Source organism: Lactuca sativa, chromosome 8 (genome assembly GCF_002870075.4).
Source record: "Lactuca sativa cultivar Salinas chromosome 8, Lsat_Salinas_v11, whole genome shotgun sequence".
Taxonomy (NCBI): Eukaryota; Viridiplantae; Streptophyta; class Magnoliopsida; order Asterales; family Asteraceae; genus Lactuca; species Lactuca sativa.
The window spans coordinates 80,758,301-80,771,409 of NC_056630.2; the positions used below are offsets into that span (position 1 = coordinate 80,758,301).

The following is a 13,109-nucleotide window of genomic DNA, read 5'->3' on the forward strand; positions in this document are numbered from 1 at the left end:
CATCACTGCTAGGGTTTATCTAACAGCACTAAGTCCATAGTTGCCAATGTTATCTATTTAGCACTAAGTCCATAGTTACCAATATCCATCTATAGAGCACTAAATCCATAACTGCCAACGTTCATTTGTAAGGCACTAAGTCCATAGCTGCCAATGTTTATTTGTAAGGCACTAAGTCCATAGCTGCCAGCGTTTGTCTATTTGGCACTAAGTCTATAGCTGCCATGGTTTATCTATCAGGCACTAAGTCCATAGCTGCCAATGTTTATCTATATCATCTTTTATCTCTCATCATTCATCTACCCATCTTTACCCAATATTTGTATATGTATAAAATACATATACAGTATAAATCAAATAAAACATGTATATTTTGTTCATCCAACATTGATATCAAGAACACAGATAATATGCACACACATAGCATGTAATTTATATTAAATACTTCATATCTATGTGTAAGATGAAAGTAATTATGCACTCACTTGTTAAAGTGATGATTCTAAACTCGGGCAACGCTTCGCTTCTAACGATTCTAATTTCCTTCGATGAAACATAGTATTATTACCACTAGATTTTAGTCTAATATTTATTGCGACTATTTATGAGAGATTTTGTTTTATAAGTGTTGAACAATACTTTTCAACCACTATGTACACACAGAGGGTAGACATGAAGCACCAGAGGGCAGGACCATTTTGGCATTATAGCACTTCTGAAATCCAACAACCCTATGTGGACCTTCAAATCAGATAGTTAAAAGATATTATAATAACACTTTTTATATTATATTTATAATATATTTATTGTTTATAAGTTCATAATAACGATATTGAACTTAAACATAAGTTATACTTAAAGTAGGGTAAGTATAACTCACTTACCGGGAGGTTTGGCTAGGAACCAGGCTTAGCGGGGGCAGAACTTCCGAGCCAAAAATCTCTTCTTCTTAGAGACTTCTGGCACTCTGGGACTCGCCTCTATCACTCGGGAAGTGCTAAAGGTTGGGAGGGGTTTAGAGAGATGTTTGAGAGAGAAAGAATGGAAAAAGTGTGAGTTTTTGGGGTGATTTGTGCCTCTATTTATAGGTTGAGTTCGGTTTGAATCCGGGATGTTCCCTTGTTGAATGTAGGGTGTTCGTGGCCAGGTGTCACCATCTGGTGCCAAGCCGTGGTGAGGAAGCAGTGGCTTAGATCGCGCCACATGTCACCTCCTAGTTATTCCAAAAACTAATTATCTTCTAAAATCCGTAAATTTAGCATACGAGCTCTGTTTTTGACGTTCTTTATATCCACGTGTAGGTATTGACAAGATCTACAACTCTCCTTTTGACTCTGTTGGCTAATTCTTGACCGATTTTAAATTTCACAGTACGATAAGATTATACTGTTAACGACCGTGTAAAATTTATAGCTTCTACATACAGACTTCGTTTTCGACTGTCTTTTTATCGTTGAACTCCTAATAATGAGATATTCAATTCTCATTTAGGTCATGTTGCCTAAAACTGATCAATCTAAAATTAGATTTTCAGGTTGTGTACTGCTATGCTAAATTTTTAAAAAATCATAACTTCCTCATACGAAATCAGTTTTTGACGTTGTTTTTATGCACGCTCTCGGTTTAACGTATACTACAATTTTTGTTGACATTTCTAAGGCTAAAAAGTAATTTATCAAAAATTCACTTTTTACGTTACGCGGTACCGTGCCGGTTTAGCCGTAAAACTTCGATGGGTCATAACTTCTTCGTTATAACTTGGATTTCAACATTCTTTATATGTACGAAACCCTTGTGACATATACTATAACTTATTTAAGATTATTTATTCTAAATAATATTCAATAAAAAATCATTTTTACCGCTCATTGTCTCTAAATTGACTAGCCGGAATATGCGGGCGTTACAAGGATGGTGGCTAAAGGTCGAAATTAGGGTTTAAGAGGCATGTTGGCTGATAAGAAGCAAGGTTCAATGAATAAAGGAAGCTTAAATAGGGCCAGGACCCTAAAATTTAGGGTTTCTAACTAAAGGGAGTACGTCCTGTGTACCCCTGAGTACGCCCATTGTACTCAAATGCCACCCGCGATCAATACACCCACTACGCCCCACGTATACAATGACTATGCCCCGTGTACTAGACCAAGCTTCAAATTACTTCAACTTCAATCGTCTATAACTCCTTCGTTCTAAGCCCGGTTCCAATGATCCTTATATCCACGAAAAGGTAATTAGAAGTTGCATGCTTCTATCAACTCCTACTTGCCTTAACACTTCCCGAAGTAAAATTCAATTTCCATAAAAGCTCGAACTGACACTTTACCGATATACCCTTTGGCTCCAAAACACAAACCAAACTCCCGGATCATCTAATTTACATTACCCACACACAAATGGGTCTAAATCTCTTTTCCTCAAAGCCCTAAGCCTGTTGATACCCGATCTTCGGTCACCACCCCGCATTAGGAAACAATTTGGAACAGGGCGTTATAGTAGAATGGGAAAAGTCATAGGTCGAGTTCTTACAAGAAATATGGATTTTTATTCAAGAAGTTTTTAGTCCAAGATATTTAGACATAATTTTAGAGATCTTCAATACCTTTCCTTGGATATAAAGAACGTCGAAAACGGAGTTGGCACGAAGAAGTTACGACTGTTTGAAGTAAGCAAGATTTTTGGGTTAACTGCGTAAGTTGGGCTTATGGGGAGTATGTTGGGTGTACTAGGGCATACCTAGTACGATCGATGTAAATTAAGTATGTTGGGCGTACGCAATCGATGCCCAAACCCTATTTTCGTGGTTTGAGCCCTATTTAAGCTTCTTAACTTCCGCAAACCCACTTCATTCTCATCCTCCACCTCTCCAACACCCTCTCTTGAAACCCTAACCCTAGTTTGAGCCTTGTGAGAAAAAATAAGGTGTCTTTAAGTGATTTGGAGTGTTCTTGGTGCACCTTGGAGAAACAGGAACTCATTGAAGAAGCGTTGGTTGTATTGGGCTTGTAGATCCAGACCTTATTCACCTTGATCTTTCTTCTAGAGGTATAAAGTTTGAATCTTGATGATGAAATTCTTAAATCTAGCTAGTTTTGGGTGTTATGAGCTTTTGGTCACTTTAAGTGCATAAAGTTTAGATCTTGGAAGTTTGTGAACTTGTTATGGATAACATTGGAAACTTTATCCATCTAAACATCATTTTGATTCAGATCTGAAGGTTGGAGACTTGGACTTAATCGATTTACTTGGAAAAGATGCACTTTTGGTCCCTTTCACGACATAAAGACTAGATCTTGTTTGGTAGGTCCATTCTAATGGATAAAGTTGGAAAATTTATCCATTATAGAGTTATTAGGAATCATAAAAATGTGATCTTGGTCCTTCTATCCCTTCCATGCAAGAGTTATGATGTCTTAATGGATTAATAAGTTAGGGTTTTAGCTTTTGGACCTTCCCTAGCCTTGGAAAGTCATAAAGTTGGAAACTTTATGACTTAAGACAATGTTTTGAGGATAGATCTAAGTTGGCTGAAAAGTCCTTAAGGGATTAAGTGCTTAATGGAATGGATGGAACCAACTCGAGTATGCAGGGTGTAATTTTTGTATGTTGGGCATACTAAGCCATCCCATGTAAGCAGGGCGTAAGTTCAGTACGTACGACGTACTCAACCAACCTTGGACTTTGACTTTTGTTGACTCCATTGACCGTTGACTTTTTACCAAGTTTGACTTTAGGTCAAACTTGAGGTTTTGATCGTGATTAAGATTTTATTTGGTTATGATGTTAGTGGATCCGCAGAAGCAAGCAGTGTACTAGGGAGCGTATCATGGTGTCTTAGGGACTGTATATAGTCATGGTGTCTTAGGGACTGTATATAGTCATGTTGGATGTCGAAGGCACCAATTCCGCCTCTCTAGTTTTGGTTATTTGTTAGTGTATGGATGTCTTAGGGACTGTATATAGTTATGTTGGATAGAATGAGGACTCTTGATCTAGGTTCTTTTACCTGTTCCTTGTTTGGTTGTGGTTCTAGAGTAAGATCACCTGTCCAGGTGCCTATCTCACCTCTGAGTATATACTATCATGCATTCCCTGGATTATTGATATTTAGTATGTTGTTATGTTTTAGTGACATGTTAGATCTATATCCTGGTATATAGGATGTTGTTATGTTGTAGTGACCTGTTAGATCAGTATCCTGGTATATGGGATGTTTTTATGTTGTATTGATATGTTAGATCTGTATCCTGGTATATAGGATGTTTCTATGTTGTAGTGATCTATTAGATCGGTATCTTGGTATATAGGATGTTGCTATGCGGTAGTGATCGAAAGAACTATATGTTTATCTGTACTTGCTAGTTATCATCTAATGGAGTGCCCTATGGATTGTATGTAGTCATGTAGGATAGCCTAAGAACTTTTGATCTAGGCTTTCTTGCATGTTCATCGTTTGGTTGTGGCTCTAGAGTAGGATCATTTGTTCGGGTGGATATCTCACCTTTTGGTATTTATGGCTATGCATTTCATGGGAGTTAGCTAGTAGTGTGATTGTATGTTGTGAGAGGACTAGTAGGTGGTCATGAGCTGTATGATTGCCTATATTATGTGCATACTTGATCCTGATTGTTTATATGTCGAAATATGGTAGTAGTGCATTGAGGCGATCCTACTTTGTGTTGTAGGCCAAGATATCCGGTGCGAGTTGACTGTAACTCGATGGCATGGAGACTCGGGAGGAGTGGTTGGGTTGAGGTGGTAGGCCAACAAACCCTAGGTATTCCAGCCCGATGGCTGAGTGAAGTGGACCCGATGTATGCTTGTATGTTTATTGTGTGGGGTATTTTGGGGGAAAATCACTAAGCTTTGTGTTTACCCAGTTGTTTATTGTTTCAGGTATCATCGGTCGTCATGGGAAGGTGAAGGTGTGACTCTACGCATTCATAAACAACAATGAAGATTTTGCGCTTTAATATTTCTCTGATTTTGAATAAACGTATTTGAAATAAACGGTTTTCTCCATAATTGATTTATAATTGGGAAGCTTTACTTAAATAAAATGAAAAAATTTTACTGTGAAAATTGGACGTTATAGTGAGCTTCCCCAAAAATACCACATATAATATAAACATGAACAAATATAACAACATGAGGTTGTGTCAGGTCCGTATCAAGCCCGAGTCCATAATGACTCCATGTAACAACACATAGTTGTGTCGGGTCTGTATCAACCCCCGGGTCCGTATCAACCCTAAGTCCAATACGTCTCTGAGCTCGGATTGGCTCCATGCATATAACATTCAATCATAACCCAAAATGTCACATAAACACATACATCCTACATATACATATCAATTGGCCGACATTGGTGCCTTTGACCCATCAGTGTGGTGAGAAGACTCACCTCAATCGGTAATCGGATAAAACTCACACTCAGGCTGCTACTACAAAGCTCCTCTCACTAATATATCCAAAAATAACCTTAATTAGCAACTAAGGTGAAATTTCATCATTAAGGGTCCTTACTCTCATTAGGGTAAATGACCATTTTACACCTTCATGGCTAGGACCCAGCCCAATGTCAAAGTAGGTGATAGAGTCAGCCTATAAAGTCAAATCCATCAAACAAATATATATCCTAACATCGAGCCTCACGTCGTGACCAACCCTTGGTCATGTCGTGAGAGCCGACCAAGTCCGATTCCAGCAAATCGATCTCGAATCAGTCAACTCAATCACAGATTTCCTACTAGACTAACCTCATGACATGAGAATCACTAAGTCACGTTGTGTGTTCCATAAACTCAACAACTTACGGGCTTAGTCGTTGTCACGTCGTGAGACCTTATGTGTCATGTCGTGACTACAGTCTGAAGCCAGAAAAATAAGGTTTTAAGTCCTTAATCCATTAAGCCATCAAACCCAAATCTTACAAAAGCTTAAGGGGACCCCAAAGGTCCATAAAAATGTTTGCTTTATGGACATGCATGCACCATTCATGTCCCGATCTATTTTAGGTCAAAGTTGAAAAATATGCACCAAACTCTCATGCATGGCTCTTATACTTCACTAACATCCAGATCTTGACTATATGATGATCAAGGAACCCTTAGAATCCATAGAATTGCTAACTTTATAGATTTACTTCACTCAAGCATGCTTAAACATGAAGAATAATAGATAAAGCCCTAGATCTATCCAAAATATACAATAAAGTTTCAACCTTAGGCACTTACAAAGGTCCAACAACAAGAAGAGATGATGATGATGATGATGATGATGCTATTTTTCCCACTCCACTAGAACACTTTTTTTTCCTCTTATTCACTCATTCTTTAAGCTAGAAAATGCACCAACAAATGGCTAAGGACTTCAAGGAGGGTTGTGATTAGGGTTTCTGGAGGCTTGAAGAGTGAGGGATGATGAGGGTGGACAACCTTAGCCCTATCATTCCATTAAATACTAAGAAATTAGGTCATCAGACCGCTCTCATGTCGTGATCAACAATGACTCATGTCGTGAGACTCAAGGAATACGGGTCAACTAGTCAAGTCTGGCTCACGACGTGAGAGGCATTGCTCACGTCGTGACTTCTTCCAAAGGCTAGAAAAGGATTCTTGAAATTATGTACCTCAAAAATTTGAATGTTACAATAAAATCATGTGTATATTGAATAAATATGGATGTTTTAAGACATTGCACTTTTCCTTGCGGTGTTAGGTACTTGTTTGTATCTAGATAATTATGTATTAGGTATTGTCTCTAGAAGACTTTGCGATTATTGTTTTGTGAAATTTGAAGTGTTGTCTTACTTCAAACAACAAAACACAACTCAAAGATAGTTCTTTGACATCAAGAACTCTCTTGGAACAAAAGTCGTGTATGAAAGCATCTATAATAGTCCAATTTTCATCGGTGTTCTTTTTTTTTCGGTCCACTTTGTATACGAGTTCTTTTGCTCTTGCTTTCCTACACTTTATGTCATCCATGCTATTATTTTAAAACGAAAGCAATTTGAAAGATATCATTTTAAGACGAAGACAATTATAAAGAAAACAATGAAAGACAAAATATATGTCAAATCTAAGCTTTAAGCTCATGAACAATTTAGTTGATAAAACTTGATAGAAGCGAGTACAACTAAAAACCATTGTTCGTTTGATGTCAAAGCTTTATCCTACCTAAAGATGAACAATATCAATTAAGAATTTAAGAGTAGTTTTTTTTTAATCAAATCCCTCCTTTTGAAAATTTAAAAAGTGAGAGGGTTAAAATGTAAAATGAACAAAATTTGAAAAATCCACATTTACACAATATCACACACACCCACATGATTGATCACACTCACACCACCACCTCAAGAGCGTAACCAATTGAAATGGAGCTACTGTATTCATCTTGGTGATGTAGTTGAGTCACGAATGTCATCATGTTTGGTTTAAAAATCACACACACTAGTGTGTGTATGGCGGGCGTGGAGCTATCAAGTCGTGTACTCCATCATCATCCCAATTAATTATAACTTCTCTCTCGTGGATTTCAGTGTTGTATTGTTTTTTTCAAACTACTCTTTGTACCCGCCCTCCCAAAACGCCACCCCCACAACCACAACGTTCCGTTCTAACAATTGGATCAATTATTATCAATTCACTAAATTCTTTCGTCACTATCTACTGTTCCTCGATCGTATAAACTGTAGGCTCAAACTCTCAGATCTACGGGCAATCATAGTTCGCGATTATCGAGATATACCTTACGAAAAGGTAGTGAATAGTTAGTTTCGTGGGTTTTCATTCTTTTGTTGCGCTATTGATTTTCTTTTCTTTTTTCTGTTTGTGATCGTGATTCCCAATGGCAGAGATTGTTCCCCTTTGCATTATTTTAATCAGTTAGCTTAATCAAGTGTTTTCAGCTTTCGAGTTGTTCTAATTCTGGATTCTGTTTGCGTCAAAGGTGTTTGATTTTTTGATTCATTCAAAAAGTTTCGAATCCAAGGCAAATTCGACGCATGGCGTTGGCGTTTAGTTCTATGCGTTCCGTTTGAAGTAAGAAGTAACTCGTAAAGTTGTTTTTCCATTGAAAAGAGGGGAATTCGGAGTTCCTTTTGCCTCTCTTTATTACCCTTTTTTCAATTTTAAAATTTATATAACAACACAACACAACCCAGTTGACAGACAATCCACCATACATAAACGCCAAAAGAGTCTCTCTCACTTTAGCATGCGAGAACTTAATTTTCTAGATAAAGAGAGAGGTCGTGTTGTCATTAATCGATGCTGAATATGAAGACGAAAGTTTGCGATTCTGATCATAACAACAACAACAATGGTGGTGGTGAAGCTCTGAAGCAGAAAGAGAGGCATATAGTTTCTTGGTCACAAGAGGTTCACTTTCATCTTTCCTGATTCATCTTCTGATCTTCATTCTTTTTTCGTGATCTGTTGAGGACTTAACTTAACGATTGATTACTTCGTATTCAGGAGGATGAAATATTAAGAGAGCAAATCAGTATCCATGGAACTGACAAGTATGATTCCGATATTCTCTTTCCTTTATCCTCTCATCTCAAGTTGTTTGATTATATAAGTATAAGAATCAATCAGATTAATGAAACTGTTATCATGTCATGTGTAGTTGGACAATTATTGCATCAAAGTTCAAGGATAAAACAACCAGACAATGCAGAAGAAGGTAAATCTCAAAAGTATTTGAAAAATGAAAAGGAAAACTCTAATTTTTATATCATTTTTTGCTAAAACTGAATTTGGATACAACTTCATGAATGCAGATGGTTCACTTATCTGAATTCTGATTTCAAGAAAGGAGGATGGTCACCAGAGGAAGACATGCTCTTATGCGAGGTAAAAGAAAATTTACAAAAATACCCCTTGGTTGGTTTCTTCAACCATAAAATCATCTTTGTGTCCCATTTATCATAAGCCAAACAGCATACATACAATAATAAGTTAAATAACAATAAAGAAAAAGATCCATGATAATTTCTATGATGGAATTTCAAGAATCAAGATCACTTTTTTTGAGGTGCTAAATTACTTAGTTTTTCCATTACAGTAATGAGCTAATCTATGCAGGCTCAGAGGATATTTGGCAACAGATGGACTGAAATAGCAAAAGTGGTTTCAGGAAGGTAAAGATTTAATTTATATATATATTTTTTAATTTTGTATTGAAGAACTTAAAAAAACAATTAAAAAAAGTAACTTTCTTTGTTTTTTCATACATGAAAAACAGGACTGATAATGCTGTGAAGAATCGGTTCTCCACTTTGTGTAAGAAGAGAGCAAAACATGAAGCATTAGCAAAAGAAAACAATGTTTCTTACATCAATGCAAACAATAAAAGAATCATGTTTCATGATGTACAAAAGTTTGAAACTTCAATGCCTCCTTTGAAGATTCGGTATGTTCCTTTCACATACCTATAGCAGGTTGACCTGACCTGACCTGTGTCATGTGTCAGGTAGGTCAGGTCAGGTCAACCTACTATTTGAACTTTTAACTTTTAAGATTAAAAGTTAAAATCGTTGTTGTGGTTTAGGAGGAAAGAAGTTGGAGGTATGATGGAAGATTGTAATATTGAAGAAGGGTATAATGGTAATTGTACAACTACGGGTCATCATCAACTAAGACCTCCATTTGCAGTTCTTGCTCACAACATTGATCTCTCAACAACTCAACTTCATGGCATCAATAAGGAGGTCTCAAAAGATGGTAATTTTACAAAAACACACACACATACATACACAAATCAAAATGTAATAAAAGATAAAGTGAGTTGTACAAGTTATGAATCTTGTACTTGTTAAAAAAGCTAAAAAAAAAGTTGGATATTCTTGATAAAAGCAGGTAGTTGTAACATGGGTGAAGGAACATTTCTCAAGAAAGATGATCCAAAGATTATTGCTTTAATGCAACAAGCAGAGCTTCTTAGCTCTCTTGCACTTAAAGTTCATACAGAGAAAACAGATCAAAGTTTTGAAAATGCTTGGAAGGTGAAAACTGCTTTTTTTTTTCTTAACAACAATTTGTTTATTGGTTAAATGCAAGAAATATAAATCTTGTGTTTGTATTATGATTGGTAACATGAAATGATATACAACAATCAGGTTGTTCAGAATTTTCTTAAGAACAGTAAAGAAAGTGAGAATCTTGGATTCAACATTGCTGACATGGATTTTCGACTTGAGAATTTTAAAGATTTGGTTGATGACATGAGAAGTTGTAACAATGGGAGTAGTCATGATTACTGGAGGTAATATAATTAATAAATAGAAACTAAAGTTCATTTTTTTTATTTCTTAAAAATAAAATCTCTAAATTTTTTTAAAAAATTTGAATTTCTGTAGGCAGCCTGATTTATATCAGGCATCACCAGACAGCTCTGAGTATAGCACAGGGTCAAGTAATATTGTTGGTGATGTAAATATGATAACATCTGATGAGGGAATCAATCAAGGTAAATTATGTCCTTTTTTGTAATTTTACCTATAATTAAACATCATATTGATAATAATAACAAATATATATATTTGTTTGAATTACAGATATTTTACAATCTTGTGATGAATTCAACAATGATGTTGCATTGCCAAATTCAGAATTCAATTCTCCACTTCAAGTAACTCCATTGTTTAGATCAATGGCTGCAGGGATTCCAAGCCCACAATTTTCAGAAAGTGTAAGTACATTAACCATTTTACGTTTTTGCCCTTCTCATACCTTAATCTTCCACTTAAATCACATCCTGTGACATCAATCAAAGGGTAAGCTATATTGAAAAAAACATTATACTTTTAACCAACTAATACCTTATTTCATCAAATCAAACAATAAAACTTGAAGACATTTTGATTTATTATATAGGGTCAAAATGGTAAATTTATTTATTTATTTATTTATTTGGGTTTTTCAGGAAAGACATTTTCTACTAAAAACACTTGGAATGGAAATGACACCTCCTAATTCAAGCACAAGAACTTCACAACATCCACCCTGCAAAAGGGCCCTTCTTCATTGTCTTTAAAAAAAAAATTTTAAAAAAAAAAAAAAAAAAAAAAAAAAAAAAAAGATTTGATCAAGATTTGCTTTATGCCTTGAAAGCAAGAATGTTGAGGTACATTCTTGAGTTGAGGGGTAAAAATGTCTCAATTTTGTGTGTGTGATTTTGGAGGGTATCGAGTTTTAGGTGTTCGATATTGACCTCATAACTATTTGGCCTCAAAACATGCCAAATTCTGTACAGAAGATAATTTTACTTAGTCTTTGGAGAGTGTAATTACAAATATACCCCCCATTTATACGGTTAAAAGAGGGGGGAAGGTAGTAAAAGTATAAAAGAGAGTGAAGGAGGATCAACCACCCAATTGGACTCCTGTTCTTTGTTTCTTTTTTTCTTTTTTTTTATTCTTAAAATTTTTATTGTAATGTATAACTTACAATGATTGGTTTTAGAGAATGTAATCTATAATATATATATATATATATATTATATGGTTCTTGTGTGCAGAATCTTTGTGTTTTCTATGTTTTCTTTTATTCTGATTCAACTAATTACTTATAGGCAAATGCTAGAAAACCCCTTAAGTTTTAGATGTTTTATAGAAAAGCCCTTATGAAAAAAAAGTCACTAAAGCCGTTTTTAAGATTTGTAAATCTTTCATAAAAACCATTTCTAATTTGTAACTTTTTTATTTGGACCTTACACAAAGCATGTAAAAAGGTATAAAATATAAGGGCTTTTCCGTCATTTTTTCTATATTAAATTGTTGGATAATGATAACAAAGTTATGAATCTTTCATGAAAATTTCAAAATGGCTTTAGTGATTTTTTTCATAATGACTTATTTGTAAAAAATGATCAAAATGTAAGGGCTTTTCTAGCATTTCCCATTATTTATACATGTAATTACAAAAAATGGGCCCTCTACTTTCTGTTTGTTACCATGGTTAGTCCAACATTGAAACCTTTTTTCAGTTATAGTCCTTATTTCTAGTTTTCCTATCGATTTTGGTCCCTGAAACCTTGAAATGATGATCAAAATCTGAAAATCGGTGGGCAAAAATTGATATGAAACCATTAAGATGAGAAACAAAATTGAAAAATGTTCCAATTTTACACTAAATACAGTAAAAATAGAAAAAGCATAGGGAACATTTTTGGAATTTACTCTTAGTTATAAAAAGAGTAGTGAATTAGAGGAAATGATGAATGAAAAGAGTGGGATAGAAAAGTCTTACTTGGTGAAGATGAAAGATTGACTTTGTTTTTTGTGTTGTTGAGACATGGGATTCTTCTGCATTAGTGTGTGTGTGTATGTGAGTGTGTGAAGTATGGGTTGTGTTGTGGGGAAGAAGGTGGGGAGTGAGGGATCCTGTAGGAGTATTTAAGTTGGTCAGCTTGATGATGATGATGATGGTGGTGGTGGTGGAAGACAAAAGATGATCATCTTTAAAAAGTAAAAGTATGTTAAGAGAGGGGGGGAGGAACCATGTACAAATTTTATAGTATTTGTTTTGACTTTCTCTGTTGACTTATTTTTAGTGCTACAACTTGTTTCTAACGTGATAATGATTAAATTTTGTGAGTACACGAGTTTATATAATATAAAACAATTAGATAAACATTTGATAATTGATATGTACATTTTGAAATATAAATAGTTAAATAATGATGTGCACAGACACTCAGCCACACCAGTCCCCATGAGTGTAAAGCATCCAAATATCTACAAGAAGATCTATAAAACTTTTAACACCATCTACACTAATTAATGTCATTATGCTTTTACTTGTGTTATATCTGTTTTTAGTAGAATACCGTTTTAAAAAATGGAATTCACTAACATATGAATAACTACTTGATATGTTAAATATTTTTCTTTTTGAAACAGCCAGTCATCAATAAAATTAACAACGGGCAAAGAGCTAGAAAACAATTACAAAAAGTTCATGGGATTTTGAAGCCAATTCACCCATCTTATTTAACATTTATTATTTCTATTATAATACTACAATAAAAAGAATTCTTTTATCGAATCAACAATCTCATTTTTTTTAATCTTTCCTGTTCCAAACACCACATCATTTAGAAAT

At 35.0% G+C, this 13,109-nt stretch overlaps 1 protein-coding gene and 1 long non-coding RNA gene across 4 annotated transcripts; one reads left to right on the forward strand and one right to left on the reverse strand.

The window, feature by feature from the left end:
- The first annotated feature begins 7,326 nt into the window (after positions 1–7,326).
- LOC111896134 (transcription factor MYB124) lies at positions 7,327–11,089 on the forward strand. 3 transcript variants are annotated; one of them, XM_023892152.3, is made up of 13 exons: positions 7,327–7,760; positions 7,856–8,381; positions 8,478–8,524; positions 8,632–8,688; positions 8,786–8,858; positions 9,090–9,145; positions 9,250–9,417; positions 9,556–9,728; positions 9,861–10,009; positions 10,124–10,269; positions 10,364–10,473; positions 10,562–10,695; positions 10,930–11,089. In XM_023892152.3, exons 2-13 carry the CDS (start codon positions 8,271–8,273, stop codon positions 11,038–11,040), a joined length of 1,335 nt encoding a protein of 444 aa, XP_023747920.1. In that variant the 5' UTR covers positions 7,327–7,760; positions 7,856–8,270; the 3' UTR covers positions 11,041–11,089. The 3 variants fall into 3 exon arrangements, with proteins under 3 accessions (XP_023747920.1, XP_023747921.1, XP_023747923.1); XM_023892153.3 differs by having other exon boundaries at positions 7,951–8,381; XM_023892155.3 differs by having other exon boundaries at positions 7,328–8,381; positions 9,864–10,009.
- Positions 10,521–12,598, reverse strand: LOC122195323 (uncharacterized). Its single transcript, XR_006185613.2, has 2 exons — positions 12,255–12,598; positions 10,521–10,761 (listed from the first exon to the last, which is right to left on the reverse strand). It is a non-coding gene; the product is annotated as an uncharacterized LOC122195323 (long non-coding RNA).
- Positions 12,599–13,109: the final 511 nt, after the last annotated feature.